Source organism: Nelumbo lutea, chromosome 2 (genome assembly GCF_056320005.1).
Source record: "Nelumbo lutea isolate HS-2025 chromosome 2, American lotus-T2T, whole genome shotgun sequence".
NCBI lineage: Eukaryota > Viridiplantae > Streptophyta > Magnoliopsida > Proteales > Nelumbonaceae > Nelumbo > Nelumbo lutea.
The window spans coordinates 58,562,056-58,579,954 of NC_142685.1; the positions used below are offsets into that span (position 1 = coordinate 58,562,056).

The 17,899-nt window shown below is 46.7% G+C and overlaps 1 protein-coding gene across 1 annotated transcript; it reads left to right on the plus strand.

The window, feature by feature from the left end:
- Nucleotides 1-114: 114 nt before the first annotated feature.
- On the plus strand, nt 115-1,414 carry LOC148870970 (uncharacterized). The gene has a single exon (XM_088970540.1). It carries the CDS (start codon nt 239-241, stop codon nt 1,163-1,165), a length of 927 nt encoding a protein of 308 aa, XP_088826666.1. The 5' UTR covers nt 115-238; the 3' UTR covers nt 1,166-1,414.
- Nucleotides 1,415-17,899: the final 16,485 nt, after the last annotated feature.

Sequence of the window (17,899 nt, forward strand, 5' to 3'; positions counted from 1 at the left end):
AAATTTATCTCTATCTGATATTCTGATATAGATCAAACGGTTAGAATCGTTTAATCTACCTGCCAGGAATATTACATTTACTCTGCGCACAATGCGCAGTACGCACCAGGAGCTGTGTAGCCTAACCAGCCCAAAACTTAAAACAACTCTGGTGTTAAAAAAGTCTTCTTAAATTCAAAATTCAGAATCTCTCTCCCCTAACCCTTCCTCCCCCTCCCCGTCTCTCTCTCTCTCTCTGATGTCGAGCCCTTCTGAGACACCGACGTCAAAGCGGAAGAAATACTCTCCCAGCAAGGATCCCGCCGAGAAGCGACGGAAGAGCTCGTCAAAACCGTCGGGAATAGCGTCACCAGAGGAGAGGAAGAGCATCCCGTTCAAACGGGTCTTCTCCGAAGAGGATGAGATCCAACTCCTTAAAGCCTTCCTCGAAATCAGCAAGACGGCTAAAGCCTCTGAATCTCCTGCATCCGTGGCCACTATACTGTTCGATCGCGTTAAGGACTCCCTGAGTTCTGAATTTAGCCGGACTCAGCTGATCGACAAGCTCCGTAAGTTGCGACTGAAGTACAGTAAACAAGTGGAGAACATGTCATTCATCAAGACCCCTCATGAGAGGGACCTTTTTGAGATTTCTCACAGGATCTGGGGCGAGGAACCGGAGAAGGAGCAGGAACATGCAGAATATTCTGCGGAGGGGGAGGAGGAGGAGGAGGAAGAGGAGGAGGAGGAGGAGGAGCTACCAAGAGAGGTTACTCGTAAAGAGAAGGCGAAATTGAAAACCCTAAAAAAGGGGAAGGAGAAGCCGAAAAGAAAAGTTCTTACTACGCCAATTGAAAATGGAGAAGCAGTGGTGGCTGAAGAACCGGCTGAAAAGGGACTGACCGTCGGGAATGATGAGCAGACCAAAAATGGGGAAACCGTTCAGGATACTAAAGTAAGCTTGAGGAAATTTCCATATGTGGTTGAAGAGATGCTTCGCCTGCCCGGGAACGCAATGGTGAGAGAAGGTTTGCGGTGTGTGGACGTGTCGCTTGTGAAGCGTATGAACGAGGAGTGGCGGTTGCAGCAGATAGCAGAAGCTGAAGTTCTGGCTAAGCGAGCTGAGTTAATTAGGCTGCACAGTAAGCGGATTTTGGAGGCTATTGTCTCTTCTTCGCCCGAGTGATGTATCGACCAGTGAAATTGGGCAAGTTTGTATTTTGGTATAGTCTATCTTGAAATGTCTTTTATCCGCTTTATTGTACATGGAAACATAGCCTTTTCTGTTATTCCCATTAGGAGCGTGCGGTTCATCTGATTGCTAATCTATTTATTAGTGTTGTAGCTTTTCCCCAGTTTTTCTTAGTTTCTTATATTCAGTGAGTAAACTAGACTGAAATTTTGACATCTTGATAGTAGTTACGAGCTTTTTTTTTTTTATCTGGTTCTGGTGTAACTTGTCTTTCCAGAATTCTTAGAATTGGAATTCGAATGAGCCTCAGTGTTCTCGGAATAAATTTTAGGATACCACTTGATCTTATAATAGAAATCTTAATCGAAAAATATGATCGTGGGTTTAAAGGTTTGCATAAATTGGACTTGGATTTTACGACTGATAGGATTTTATAGAGTTCCTCGTTCGAGTCATGTTTAGACGAAACAAGTGCATGTTGCACAGCCCACTGGCTTGGAAAAGGAGGGAGTACAACTAATTAAACTATAGAAATACTCTCAATGTTGAATGTTTGGCCCATCATAGATTGGTTACTCCAGGAGATTTTTAGTATCTATCTCCAAAAGGATTTTCGTATTCCTTTCTATATTTCTTTGTTCTTTTTTAATCTCATTTCCAAACTTTTACCATCTAAAGTCTTAACATATGGGTTAAAATCTTAATGATACGGTTTTGGAGGTGAATAAATAGTTGGTCAAAACTCAAGGGCTGTGATGGGATCAGGGGAAATTTGGATTCTGAATTCTTTTTGTCTTGATTCCTGGAATTAAATTTGCTCAATGGTAATGTTACCTAGAATTCTATTCCAGATTTTCTCATTAGCCATTTAAACGAGGACTTGTACTAAAACACTGAATTTTGATGGATGGAAACTAGCTTTGTTGGCTTTTAAAAAATAAAAATCAAATTAAATCCCCCCAACCTACAATCCCTTGTCATTCCTTTTATCATCAATCAATCTGTATGTGCATATGTAAAATGTAATTGACATTTGACAATGTAAGCAGTTCCTCCCTTTTGTGCTTCAAGACCCCTCAAAATTTTGTCATTTTTTTGAATAAAAATTGTACAAAATATGATTAAAGAGGACATCTGGTGCATCTTGTACATATATGAAGAAGCTGTTATAAACACTGATGCCTTTGGTCATTGATCAGTCATCAGTGCATGAATTTCTTTAAAACTGTCAATCCCTAATCTTAACCATAAAATGCAGATACCTGCCTTGACCTCACATTTCAGGCTACCATATGAAACATCTAATCCATTTATTTTCCTATCCCCATTATTTATCTCTCTATTCATTCTACTCTTCTCTTTCCTCCCCACCATGGAAATGAGGACAGATTTGCTTCTTGTTTTTATGCTTGTTCTGTGATCATGATGATTAAATCCAACTTTATGTGAAACTCAGCTTTGTGGTGGTCTAACGCAAGCCTACTCAACCTGATTTCTGCTTGGATTTGAAAAATTGGGGACTTGGAAGTTGGAATCATCATGGATTAGGCAAAGTCATCATCTGAAACACCCTTTGTATTACCATTTTATTTATTGAGGACGGTAAATTTATGAAAATCCAGCATACCACAACAAAGTAAGAGTAGATATAACATGTATCCGATGGATCAGTTTTTTTTCTTCAGTACGTAATATCTCAAATAAAATGTGTCCTTTTGGTAGAGCAACCTCCTCAACTGAATTGGGTGTGAATTTCGTCGAAAGTTGAAACCTTTTCCTTCAAACCAAACATAGCCTGAGGGATTCTCTTTTACATCTGCAAAATATGCCAAGAACTAAGAAACTGTCCGTTTAACATTTTTTTGACAGGAAAACTTGATATGAAGCATCAATTTGGACTCCCCCTAACAATCAGTTTTAGCAGAGATAAAACACCATTAAGGCACTTTGTCTGGAAAACTTGGTATAAAGTTTCAAGCATATGATAGTTACCTATGTGCTCTCGGAGGTGTAAACAAATCAGGTGTTACCTAGATTTAGATCTGGTGCTATTAATATTTCGATTTGAATTGAATTTTATCTTTTGCATTCTGTCATCATCATCTAAGCATTATCCCAATCGTAAGGGACTTTGTCAATCCATTCTATTTAATGGCATATCCTTTGTTAAGTTATGAGTGCTTTAGTCATTTCTTACTGTGACCCATGTCCCTTTTGGTCTGCCTCTAGCTCTTTTAGCCACTTCAACTTGATTACTTTTCATGGACGCTGTAGATGGTTTTCTATGCACATAACCGATCCATTGTAGTCTACTTTCTATCATTTTATTAGTTAGTGGCGCTGTTCCTTGGTTTCTTCTGACCTTATCTTTTTAGATTTTCCACTCATCTGTTTCAGCACATCACTAATAACTTAAATTAAAAATATCAGAATAGTACTTGCTAATAAATGAACTAAAAATGAATTAGATGTTGTATACTACTCACAAGATGAGTTAAAAAAAAGTCCATGAAACTTGAGCTAGAGCATTAAATGAAAATATAATGTTTCAACCATGTTAATGAAACATATTGGTAATATTATACAAACATATGCGCATAAATATTATTACACAGATTTTAAAAAGATTGAATTGGGGTGTGGGTCCATGCAATCCGGGTTTCAAACTCAAATACAGATATATGCAGCCTCTGTAATCTTGTAGATGGTTCCTATGTGCATCCTCCCAATAGTCTTAGATATGCTCATATGACAGTTCCATTGGTGGGCCAAAGGATAAAATCCTTTCGATTGGAGGATATGACTTTCAGGTAGAATTTATCAAAATTCATGGATGGGTTTTAATTGGTTACAAACTCTTGGGTACCATGTCTTTCCACATCATAGATTTTCCCTTTATTTTGAATTTATTGAATCAAGGAAAAAGTCAGAAACATTAATTACAGCAAAAGTTGGGGGAATTACACTATTTCCCTTCAACCGAACATTTTTTGTCTTGCTAAGAAATCGGCTACACAGTTACACCAATAAAGTTCCCACTGCCGTAGCTCTACTTGCTCCCAATGGTGTGAGACTCTAGACTATATATTTATCATTCAGTATTCTGTTTGGTTGTGTTGTAGAGATCACATTTGCACCCCACAAAGGGCGCTCCTCAAACGCCTCACATGGGAACAATCTCCCAAGGTTGTCAGTGGGAGATGTTCCCAATACACGGTTGAGATATGCTGTGGGGTGCAGATGTGAATTCGTTGTTGCATGTGTGTGTGGGATTTCCTTTTTTTTTCCTTTTACGAAGAGCTATTTTGGGCTGTTCTTACATCCAGCATCTATGGCTTGCATGTAATGAGTTGATCTTTGATGGTGTTTCATTCAATCCCACCAGTGTTATTTCTAAGGCTAATGCTTCTATTGGCATTGAGTGCTAACCCAAACACACTCAGTCTTGGTGTAAACCTCTTATGGGGAGAATTAAATGTTGATGCTGCAGTTAGCAATGTTAAAGCGGCTATGGGGAGAATTAAATGTTGATGCTGCAGAGCTTTTCTTGCATGTCTGCTCTTTGCTGGCTGATGAGTTAGCTTTCATCTACAGTAATTGAATGTGATGCCAAATGTATTGTTAAGTTCCTGTTGGGGGATTACTTTGATCCACCGTGGCAGCTTCAAACCACCTTAGTTGATCGAAGTAACTTCAACACCTCTCTCGCGTAAAATCCTAGGACAGCTAATATGCTGCTCTTGTTGTAGCTAAGAAAGGCATGGCCTCTGGATAGAACTCATAATGGTCAGTCGTACCTCATTTTCTTGTTTTTACTTTTGTAAGGGCCGTTTCCTTTGAGCTAACTTGACTGGATTTATCTACGGGTTTCTTTAAAAAAAGGGTAAATTATAGATAACTATCCTGTACTTTGGGGGTAGTGATAGATAGGTATTTTGAACGTTCAAATACAATACCTGAGTAGCTTGAATTCCCAGAAATAAACAGTCTAACCTGGGCATCGACCTGTAAAAGGGAGAGGTTCACGGGTCAGAGGTTCAATTGGGGTTGAACCGTGATGACATTATATATTGTCCTCTTTTGTATTTTTTAAACCATATTGCCCTTCTATTAGTGTATGGAACTCTAAATTGTAAACCCTTTCTCCCTATTTTTCATTCTTAGGCTTGAATTACAACAAATGTAGATAAATCAACAAAGAAAAAGGGTTTCATTTTCATGTTTGATTTTTCATTGGGTAAATTACATATAGGGACCTTGTACTTTGGGGTAGTGACAGGTACTACTTGAGTATCCTGACCTCCAAACCTGGTTTATTTTGAAATTCTTATTTTTATTCTTAGATTTCATTCTCAGGTTTGAACTATAGAAAATGTGGATCAATCTACAAATTAGAGGAGCTACATTCTTAGGTTTGATTTTTCTTATTTTTGTCTCTCTCTCTCTTTCTCTCTCTCTCTATATATATAGGTATGTATGTATGTATTTACGTATGTATGTGCAGGCATTTGGTAATTTTATTCTACACCATAAAGTGGATTAACGGCACTGGACCACAATGTCTATTTCTAGGAGTTCAAGGTACTCAAGTGTCACATTTGAAAGTTTAGGGTACCTATCTATCACTACCCTAAAGTGCATGATGCTTATCTATAATTCACCCAAATGAAAGTGTAAGGGCAATGATGAGATCACAAGAAAGGGTTTGAATTTGAAGTTATTTTTGGGTTATATTAGCATGTGAAATTCATAGAATATGAAAATTTGGAAAAAAAAACTCATCCTCTCATTTCATGGGAGTTGAAATCATCAAGTGAGACCCCGAAATAAAATGGCATACATGCCAAACTGATCTTACCCTATAACAGGCTCTAGGTCTGAATTTTAGTGTGGATTGTTAGAATTTGAATTTACTCTTTACACTTGATGAAGGAAGATTTGGCCCGACCTCTCTATTATGTGACACGTGGCAGAAACAACAGCTCGGCAAAAGGGGCCAATCCTAGGCGGGAACAAGGGGACACACTTCGCCGAACTGACCCACCTTGTAACAGTTCGGGATACACTTCGCCGAACTGACCCAACTTGTAACAGCTCGGGATAAACTTCGCCGAACTTCCACCTTGTAACGGCTCGGGATACACTTCGCCGAACTGACCCACCTTGTAACAGTTCGGGATACATTTCGCCGAACTGACCCACCTTGTAACAGCTCGGGATACACTTCGCTGAACTGACCCACCTTGTAACAGTTCGGGATACACCTCACCGAAACTGACCTGCCCTATAGATACCTCCGAGCTCAAGACCACCTCGCTCAGCACTTTGCATCACCTTCTAGGCACCAAAGCCAAACAAGTCGTACCATGCCTGACACTAGGGAAGTTCGTGCCCGAGGGCGCCACGCCTGACTGACTTGGGATCTGACGTTTGGCAGTAGCACTCTAAACGGCCACCTGCCACCACCACTGACGCCGCCATCTCTAGTTAGACGGTTAAGCAGTGACGGTTCTGTCTCAGCAGAAAGGACGACGACCGAATTGACAAGCACAAGGGTAATCATACCCGATCTGACAAGGGCCTCGGGACGAGTACACGAAGTGACTATAAGAGCCCCCTGCCCCCCGACAACGGAGGGATGCAAACTTTGCGCTATCTGGTACTACCTTGCTTTTGAAGGATTCTAACTTGAGCTTCGGAGCCTCTACACCGGGTTCCCCCCGAAGCTTTCCCATCTCCTCCGTTTCAAGTTCCCTGCTACCCCGTTCGGAAGCAAGGCATAGCTAAGACCAGTCGGATCGCGCTCCATCAATTGGCGCTGTCTGTGGGAAACGCTTCAAAAATCCTCCCTCCAAACTTCGATACCCCCTTTTTTCTTCAAAAAACCCAACACTCATGGCCTCCTCCAGCAACACCGGACGTGGCACGGAGACAAACGCCACCGGGGAGCAACTTCATGTCCCCGTAGTGTGCGTTGGATAGTTCACCATCCCCCTTTCGGCAGATGGGATCCCCATCTTGAACACGCCACAAGCAGTGGCACCCGTAAACCCTCCTACCACAAGCGTCCCCTTTCCTCTCCCCATTGAGACAACCTTCACTGAACCAATTGTCGTCCCCCTGGCAGCTAGCCAAAACCGATTGGAGGACCTGATGCAGTGCATGCGGGCAATGCAAGCCCAAATGCAACAGTTCCAGCAACACCAGCTTCACCAGCACCAAGTGCTGCACAACATCTCCCAGTATCACTATCAACAGCAGTTCCCCCAACTGCCACTGAACCAACCACTACTTCCACCTCGCCACCCCGCTCCGAGGCCGGTCAAGGCCTCCCCGCAGGATGGGCGCCCCCGCCAGGCGAAGGCCTCCCGGCCCCAAAACCACCCCAACAGCCAGGCCTCGTCCCCAGGTCAAAGAGAGAAAAATGTCATCCCCGCCTCGCAACCCGCAGGCGGGTCGGGAACCTCGCCCGCGAGGTCGGCACCCCGGCGCTCCAAGCCCGAGCTCCCGCTCACCGAAAATCGATTCAGCGCCCTGGCGGCGGACTACCAGCACTCCGGGCCCATCGAGCTCGGTAACACGGAGGTCAGCAGCGCCAGCACAAGGCCCGCTCAACGGCGAAGTCGCCAAACCACCACCCGCGCCTTGTCGGAATTCAGAGGCAAAGACACGAGCTCGGATGAGGTAGGGGCTGCCCCGGCTCTCTCCGTTCCTTCCCCCTTCGCATCGGAACTCCTGGAGGTCCCCTTACCCAGAGACTTCAAGCTCCCACCTCTAGACAAGTACGACGGGTCCTTCGACCCCAACGACCACGTTGATGCCTTTCAGTCGCAAATGCACATCGCCAGGGCTAGCGAATCGTGCATGTGCGTGGCCTTTACCACCACCCTCAGGGGGGTAGCCCGCACTTGGTACAGGAACCTGGCCCCCGGGTCGATAAAGTGCTGGGCCCAGTTCGTGCAAGTCTTCACCACACACTTCGTCACCAACCAACGGTGCCCCAGAACAGAGGAAAGCATCTTCGGAGTGGTCCAAAGAGAAGGAGAATCTATTCGGGGCTACATCAAGTGGTTCAATGAAGCATGCTTGCAAATACCGCGGTTAGACCCCGCAGTGCAGCTCACGGAAGCCAAAAGAGGGGTGACGCACAAAGAGTTCAAATGGCACATGGTGGCCAATCAGCCCGCGACCGTGGCCGAATTCCTCAAACTCGCGGATAAGTTCATGAGGACAGAGGAAGAAATCAACCAACGAACCGAAGGCGGGAACGAGAAAAGAAAGAGAAAAGGCGAGCTCTCCAACCCGGTGAATAGAAAAAACCCAACCCGGGAGCCGAAGCCGAACCAGTCCTTCCGGGCCCCCTTAGCAGTTTGGATGGACTACACGCCGTTAAACGCGAGGCGGACAGAGATTTAATGACGGTCAAAGACGCTCCGTACGTCAAGTGGCCACCTCGCCTAAAAGGAAATCCGAACGAGAGAAACAAGAATTTGTATTGTAGTTTCCATAGAGACCATGGTCATAGCACCGAACAGTGTAATAACCTCCGGGACGAGATAGAGGGACTCATCCGTCGCGGATACTTGAGAAACTTTGTACAGCACAGCAATAACAATAAAGCATGTCGGCAAAGGGAGCACAAAAAGGATGCCCCCCGAGTCTAGCAACAGACCTGCCGAACCGTTGCAGAAGCAGCCTCCGGAAGAGAGGCCAGTTCGGGGAACCATCCATGTAATAGTGGGAGGTTCGATGGTAGCGGGGTGTACCTCGGAAACAGCCCGGACTTCAGTTCGCGAAGCGGCTCTCGAAGAACGGAACCCCCCAAAGAGACCAAAGACCGAAGAACCAATCTTTTTCACGGAGGACGACGCGCGAGGAGTCCACTACCCCCATGATGACGCGCTTGTCATTAAGCTAAGGATCAGCGACTTCGAGGTCAGGCGCGTACTCGTAGATTCGGGCAGCTCAGCGGACATCCTCTTCAAATCAGCATTTGACCTGCTGCAGTTACAGAGGAGCGAACTGAAGCCCGCGAACACTCCCCTGGTAGGTTTTAGCGGAGAGGAAGTCAGGCCCCTCGGAAAAGTAACTGTCCCTGTGGAAGTCGGCACATGGCCTTGTGCGGTCAGACTCAACCATGATTTCCTGGTAGTCGCGACCCCCTCCCCATACAATGCCATAATAGGGCGGCTGATCACACATATCCTACGGGCGGCGGTCTCCACCTACTATTTGGCCATGAAGTTCCCTACGGACTTCGGTATAGGGGTAGTGCGGGGCAACCAGCTCGAGTCCCGCAAGTGCTACGTTGCCGCCCTGAAGGGAAAAACCAAGGCGACCGACGACCTCGAACTGGAGCGGCCGACGGAGCAAGGTGAGGTGCGAGCTTCGCCCAAGGAGGAAACAGTCGCAATCCCGACTTCAGCTATGGACCCAGCTTGCACACTAAGCATCGGAGCTTCCATCGAAGACCCCCTACGAGCCGAACTGTCAGACCTGTTAGACAGAAGAAACGCAACTTAGCCCCAGAACGCTGGAGAGCGGTCGACGAGGAGGTCGAGAAGCTCCTCGCAGCAAACTTCATAAGGGAAGTCCACTACCCGAGCTGGGTGGCCAACCCGGTGTTGGTAAAAAAGGCAAGCGGCAAGTGACGCATGTGCGTCGACTATACCGACCTGAACCGAGCTTGCCCGAAAGATTGCTTCCCCCTCCCCAGAATTGACCGCCTAGTGGACGCGACCTCGGGAAACGAGTTGCTAAGCTTCCTGGACGCCTACTCGGGCTACAACCAAGTTAGGATGGACCCATCCGATGAGGAAAAAACCAGCTTCATAACCGAGTTCACCCTGTATTGCTACAAAGTCATGCCCTTTGGACTAAAAAATGCCAGGGCAACTTTCCAAAGACTTGTAAATAGGCTATTTCGGCCCCTGATTGGTACGAAGATAGAGTGCTATGTAGACGACATGGTCGTCAAGACTCAGTTTTCACAAGAGTTAGTACAAGACTTAGATTCTGTTTTCCAAATCCTGCGTCAGTTTAGCATGAAGTTGAATCCCAACAAGTGTGTCTTTGGCGTCACCTCGGGCAAGTTCCTAGGCTACATTGTCAATCGACGTTGTATTGAGGCCAACCAAGACAAAATAAAAGCCATTCTAGATATGAAACCACCTCGGAAAGTAAAAGAGGTTCAGAGGCTAAACGGCCGCATAGCCGCTCTAAGCCGCTTCTTGTCCAAATCAGCAGACCGCTGCCTACCCTTCTTCAAGGCAATCAAAGGCAAAGGGTTCGAGTGGACCCAGGACTGCCAGCTCACGTTCGACGAACTAAAAGTTTACCTCGCTAGTGTGCCAACCTTAGCCCGGCCCGAGGTGGGCGTGGTCTTAGAACTGTACCTCTCGGCGAGCGACGAGGCGGTCAGTTCGGTACTAATAAAGGAAATAGACCGGGTCCAATGACCCATATATTATGTTAGTAAAATTTTACAGGGAGCAGAGGCAAGGTACCCGGAGATAGAAAAACTAGCATACGCCCTAATAATAGCAGCTCGTAAACTCCGCCCGTACTTCCAGGCTCACACCGTCATCGTCCTAACTGACAAACCTCTTAGACAAGTTTTACTCAAACACAAAGTCTCCGGTCGATTGACGAAATGGGCCATCGAACTCAGCGAGTACGACCTCCAGTACAAACCGAGAACCGCTATCAAGGCCCAAGCTTTGGCAGATTTTATTGCCGAGTGCACTTTCAGCCACAAAGCCCCACAAGTCGAGCCCGAGGTCCCCAGTTGCAACGAACCCGGAGCTCCTGAGCCCATAGAGTCCGAACCCCGTGAAGTAGCAGCCAGTGTGGCATCTCTCCTGGTCAGGCGAAGAGCGAATTGGGATGAGGAGCCCTGGATCCTTCACGTGGATGGTTCCTCGAACCGGCAAGGCAGCGGAGCTGGAATAGTCTTGTGCGGCCCGAGCGACACAAAAGTAGAATACGCACTACGCTTTGAGTTCGCGGAATCCAACAATGAGGCAGAGTACGAAGCACTGATCGCCGGGCTGGACCTAGCGCGAAAGGTTAAGGCAAAACACTTGGTCATCTGCAGCGATTCTCAGCTCGTGGTAAACCAAGTTACCGGCGAATACGAAGCACACGATCTCTCCATGATCGCATATTTAGCCAAAGTAAAAGAAGCCCTGCTCAACTTCCGGTCACACATCATCAGGCAAATCCCGATGTCAGAAAACACTGAGGCCGACGCCCTGTCCCGGTTAGCCAGTACGAGTCACAACAATATGAGAACTGTGTACATAGAGGACTTACCTCAGCCTAGTATTCTCGGGGGGACAGAGGAGGTCGCTCCCGTCTTAGAAGCAGAGCCGAGTTGGATCGATCCACTCGCAAGCTTCCTGATAGACGGAACCCTCCCTGCAGAACGCAATGCGGCCAAGAGGGTGCAGCGCCAGGCGGCCAAATACGTCATAATAGACGAACGGTTATACCGACGGTCGTACACGCTCCCCTATTTGCGGTGCCTGCGACCTACCGAAGCCGAGTTCGTACTCCGCGACACTCATGAAGGCCTGTGCGGCGGACACTTGGGGGGCAGAGCACTCGCCCAAAAGGCACTTCGACAAGGATACTACTGGCCAACGATGAAGGCAGAAGCTGTCAAGCTTGTCAGAAAATGCGACAAGTGTCAGAAGCACGCTAACATCCACCATCAACCTACCTCCGAACTCAAATACCTCGCCAGCCCGTGGCCCTTTGCACAATGGGGCATCGACCTCCTAGGGCCATTCCCACCAACAACAGGCGGAAGAAAATTCTTAGTTGTTGCGGTAGATTATTTTACGAAGTGGATAGAAGCCGAACCTCTGGCAACTGTCACGGCTCGAAACATACAGAACTTCTTTTGGAAGAACATAGTATGTTGGTTCGGGTTACCTCGGGTTCTAATCTCCGACAACGGCAAACAGTTCGAGGATATCAAGTTCCAAGAGTGGTGCCAGAACATGGGGATTCGGCAAAATTTCACGACAGTCGCGCACCCGCAGGCAAACGGTCAGACAGAAGTAATGAACAGAGCCATCCTGCGCGGACTGAAAGCACGTCTGGATCGAGATAAGGGATTGTGGGCCGAAGAGCTACCAAGTGTCTTATGGGCTCACCGAACAACCGAAAAAGCAGCCACGGGAGAAACCCCCTTCAACCTCACCTACGGCACTGAAGCAGTGATCCCGGCGGAAATCGAAATACCAACGTTGTGATTAGAAACATACGACGATCGGACAAACGGAGACGAGTTACGCACCAACCTTGACCTACTGGACGAGGTAAGGGACCTCGTGCACATCCGAACAACGGCATACCAGCAGCAGGTAGCTCGCTACTACAATAGCAGAGTAAAGCAACGAAGCTTCCGAGTCGGCGACCTGGTCCTCCATAAGATTATGGTGCCCGAACCCGGCATCGGCAAGCTTGGACCTAATTGGGAAGGGCCCTATAAAGTAAAATCAGCGCTCGGGGGCGCATACGAACTCGAAACCTTGGAAGGCAAACGAGTACCCCGAACGTGGAACATCGTGAACTTGAGGCGATACTACCTATAATCCACCTAGCAAAGTGGACGAAATCAGGCAAAAAATCAGTTCACGGCATAAAAGACCACAGAAATTTAAAAACTCGGCAAAGAAACAGCTCGGGGAAGATGAGCAAGGGGAAAAAGACACTCCATTGCAAGAAACAGTACATTGGCAAAAAAAAAATTTTACATGCCCGGAACCACTTCTTCGCCATCGGAAGGCACTTCAACAACACCCGAAGGCCCTGCCTCTCCTTCAGAGTCCGGCTCGCCATCGGCAGCATTGGCCATCTCCTGAGTTATACGCAAAGTGGTTATGGAACTTACATCGAGGTCGGGGTATGTACTCCGGATCATCCACCGGCTCAACTTGAACCCCCTCCTGTAAGAGTCCACCATCAGATCGTCAAAACGCGGGGAGGCAATGTAGTTTTCAACTGCCTTCTTCTTGGCGACTTCAATGCCTTGGGAAAAAATCTGTGTTCTCTCCCTGATGTCCTCCTGAAGATACTCGACTTGATGCTGCAAATCCAACTTCAAGTCCGCCATATGCTTGACAACTACCCCCATGGCCTCGGCGTCACGCTGAGACCTCGCCTGTCTGGCCATCGCGACGCGAGCAGCCTCTTCAGCAACATAAGCAGCCGCCTCAGCAGCCCGGGTATTTGCCTCTGCAGCACGGAAGGCTTCTTCAGTAGCATGAGCGGAAACCTCAGCAGCTCGCACCTATCGCGAGCTCCTCTCCACTTGGGCCGCCAAGGCATGAATCGAAGAATTCACCTACCAAAAGAAACAAGTGAGCAAATGACAGTAGAAGCAACAGAATAAATAAGGAAGACAGAATCTAACTTACCACCATGGCATGTGTTACGGCGCGGCAAGCGACCTGATTCAAGGGAAGATCGGTCCACGCCGCGACCTCCTCGGGGAAAGTAGTGTCCCTACTCTTCTGAAGAGCGTAGTTTGGCGTCAACACGCTCCTAAACTCCCCTTGAGCTCCTGAGCCTGAGGGCCCAGCCCGCGTATGAGCAGACCCGGAGTGAGCAGGAGCACTTGAGTACGCAGGAGCGCCCGTATGAGTGGTTTCAGCGTAAGGCGCCCCGACAGTCTCGTGCAACGGTGGAGTCACTTTGGGCTTCCTGGGCAGATCCTCTGGCGTATGGTCTGGGGCTTGGGGCTCCTCATCCAGGGGCAGCTCGGTACGAGTTCGCTTGGCGACCCGCTTCCTCCTCTTCATACCTTGGAACAAACGCCCCCCACGAGTTCTCTCCGTGTCCATGACACCTGCAAAAACGAGTTCGACATCAGAAAAAATGAAAAGAACAAAGCAAGCAAGAAACCGCATAGCTAGAAACCTACCCGAACTCAGGCCGACTGCAATAAGCTTGACCTCCGTTAAGTAGTTGTGGCATTTTAAGCCTTGCTGTGCCCATTGCCGGAGACCCTTCACCGTCTCTTTATCAAGAGTTACGCCCAAATCGGGAGCGGCCTCACCCCACCCGGTCTGAAAGGGCCATCCTTGTGCACTTCGCACGTCGAAGTAGTCCCGCTTCTAAGCCGGGACCTTATTAGGAAGATCGTGCAGAAGCTTGAAACCCTGGCGAGGAGAGAGGTAATACGCCCGTCTCCCCCCAGGAAGAGAACCCACCTGTCTCTTGAGCATCAAGATAGAGGAGAATATCTCTAAGTCTAAGGGAAAGTTCTGCTCGCAAAAAAGGGAAATTGTCCCCACCAGGTTCCGAATAGAGTTCGGATGAAGCTGGCCAATGGTGACACCGAAGTGGTTTATGACTTCGACGAGAAGGGGATGGAAAGGAAGTCGCAACCCTGCAGCAAGCTGCACTCGAAAAATCACGATCTTGTCAGGACCGTGTTCCCAAGGAAAGCTACCCGAAGGAATAAAATATGTGTACCCCCCAGGAAGATTGTAAGATAGAAGTATGGATTGAAGCCCCTCAGGCGTCATGGTCGAAGGGCCAAACCGGTCTAGCATCCGACCTCGGCGGGAGGTAGACGCCAAACTGCCCGAAGCGACTCGACCTACTGGTTCGTAGTCCTCAAACTCCACTTCAGGATCACTGAGGCAGTCGGGGGACACGGCTCGGTTGGTGGAACCTACATCGGCCCTACTCGAAGAATCGTCTGATCTATCAAAGCTAGACATTGGGGAAAAGACGAATTCAAGAAAGTACTCACCGGAAGGTTTGAAGAAACACCAAAGAACCGTGAACTGTATAACCAGCCTTGACGCGAGCTGGAAAAGACTTGGACGCGAGCTGAAGGGTTGGACGCGAACTCAGTAGACAAACCGCTGAAGTGACAACAACCGGGGTCCCCCACTATTTATATCTACAGTAACCAAGAATCGACCGTGCAGACCGAAGACGATCCGACGGCCCACGTTCTTATCGATTGCACAACCCTTAAGGTCGAGACGTGATTGGCGCACGTCTTTCCGAAAAAAGTGAAACGTCAGCGCGTCTTTTTGAAACCGACGTCGCTTCGACATGCGTCTTTTTGAAACTGACGCACCGCACATCTCCCTGACAGTCGACCGTGCACGTACAGCAGTGGCGTGCCTTTTTGAAATGACCCGCTGTCACGTCCCAGCGGCGCGAATTGGTTTGAAATTTAAAACGCGCGGTCACAACCACCAGCGTTCTTGAGTAAGCACGTTTCCAACCTTCTCAGAAACCGAAAGAACCCTAGCAAAAGCGTCTCGAACAGTGAAGGTTCGAAGGACGGGACAAATCCACCATCTACCTCGCGAAAACTCCCCGCACCATGGCAAGACCCCCGGCGCAAGGAGTGGGGGGCAATTGATGAAGGAAGATTTGGCCCGACCTCTCTATTATGTGACATGTGGCAGAAACAACAGCTCGGCAAAAGGGGCCAAGCCTAGGCGGGAACAAGGGGACACACTTCGCCGAACTGACCTTTGTAACAGCTTGGGATACAATTCGCCGAACTGACCCACCTTGTAACAGCTCGGGATACACCGCCAAAACTGCCACCTTGTAACAGCTCAGGATAGACTTCGCCGAACTGCCACCTTGTAACAACTTGGGATACACTTCGCCGAACTGACCCACCATGTAACAGCTCGGGATACACTTCGCCGAACTGACCCACCTTGTAACAGCTCGGGATACACTTCGCTGAACTGACCCACCTTGTAACAGTTCGGGATACACCTCGCCGAAACTGACCTGCCCTATAGATACCTCCGAGCTCAAGACCGCCTCGCTCAGCACTTTGCATCACCTTCTGGGCACCAAAACCAAACAAGTCGTACCATGCCTGACACTAGGGAAGTCCGTGCCCGAGGGCGCCACGCCTGACTGACTTGGGATCTGACGTTTGGCAGCAGCACTCTAAACGGCCACCTGCCACTGCCACTGACGTCGCCATCTCCAGTTAGACGGTTAGGCAGTGACGGTTCTGTCTCAGCAGAAAGGACGACGGCCGAATTGACAAGCACAAGGGTAATCATACCCGATCTGACAAGGGCCTCGGGACGAATACACGAAGTGACTATAAGAGCCCCCTGCCCCCCGACAACGGAGGGATGCAAACTTTGCGCTATCTGGTACTACCTTGCTTTTGAAGGATTCTAACTTGAGCTTCGGAGCCTCTACACCGGGTTCCCCCCGAAGCTTTCCCATCTCCTCTGTTTCAAGTTCCATGCTACCCCGTTCGGAAGCAAGGCAGCGGATAGCTAAGACCAGCCGGATCGCGCTCCATCAACACTCACCTCACAACACTTACAACTATGCATTGGAAGTCTCTTCATGAATGAAAATATATTAATTGGATAAGTTATGTACCCACAATTTCAGTCTCAATTATAATGGGATTGAAATTGGGTTTACTTCTTTCAACCTAACCCAAATTTATAATAAGGCCAATTCTGTGCCTGCCAATGTTATTAACTCCCACATGGATGAGTTCGGATGTAGTCCCAACATCCAGTGTAGTCATGCATTGGGAATATCTGCCTTGTCCTTCATAGCAAGATATGTTCTTGATGTACAGTTGTAATGGCTGTTGGGGGGCCGATTGTTGGGACCAGATCCAGACTCCACATTGACTTGGCTCAAATTTCTGAGCCAAATGCAATTTAAACTTTACAAATTGAGCATTAAACTTGCACCCTTCTCATAGTTTACCACTTTACCTATTATAATTTCATATTTTCATAACTGTTTAAAGTATGAAAATTTTCTTTAACTAAAATATCCCAATTTTTTAATTTGGTCCCTCTCTAAATGTAAGGACAAAAATTTAATTTGAACAATCACTTTTCTCCTCATTTAAATTCTTCTCATTAAGTTTTATATTTAAGGTATTAATTCCCATTAACATTCATTGCATCCTATTATTGATTAAAATACCCTTAGTTATGAATTTGGTCCCTCTTTTATTGTGAAGGCACAAAATGTAATTTGAAATACAACATTTCTCCTCATTCAACTCCCTCTCATTAAGTATTATATTTAGGGTACTAACTCACACTATTTCATCAAGTCCTATATTCATTAACTATGTTAAAAAAAATAAGTGTAACAACCAATAAATATTTTCATTAATGATTGAAATAAGGTACAAATCTAACCAATATGAAAATAAAGTTGTTTTCTTGTTTGGTGGCAGTCAACAATTCAACTTTTTTATCAAACAATAATAATAATTAAAAAGATGAAAACATAAAATAATAAAAAAACAAAAATGTAGAAAACATTTGGGCACATCTCTACTATTATGCATCCATTATATTAAATAAAAATAATAGTGAAAAATAAGAATAATTTTTAGACATAAAAATATAAAAAAAAAAGAGTAAAAAATATTTGAAACATATTATTTATCGTCATCGTCATAAAAAAATTGTCACATGCAAAGTATGTTATCAAGGCCGTTTGAATAGACTACAAAGAAGCTACACGTTGGAGGTTTCATGGGCTTTCTATAGACTTCTAGATAAGTCTAGAGGATTCTAAAGGCTTCTAGAATCATCTTGGAGAGCATGGAGTCTTCACGAGTGTAGTCTTCTAGACCCATCTTGAGTATTCTAGTAATGTATATAGAGTATTCTAGAGTTGTGTAGAGAAGTCTAAAGTCTAGAATATCTTAGGGTTATCCTTGTAAATTTC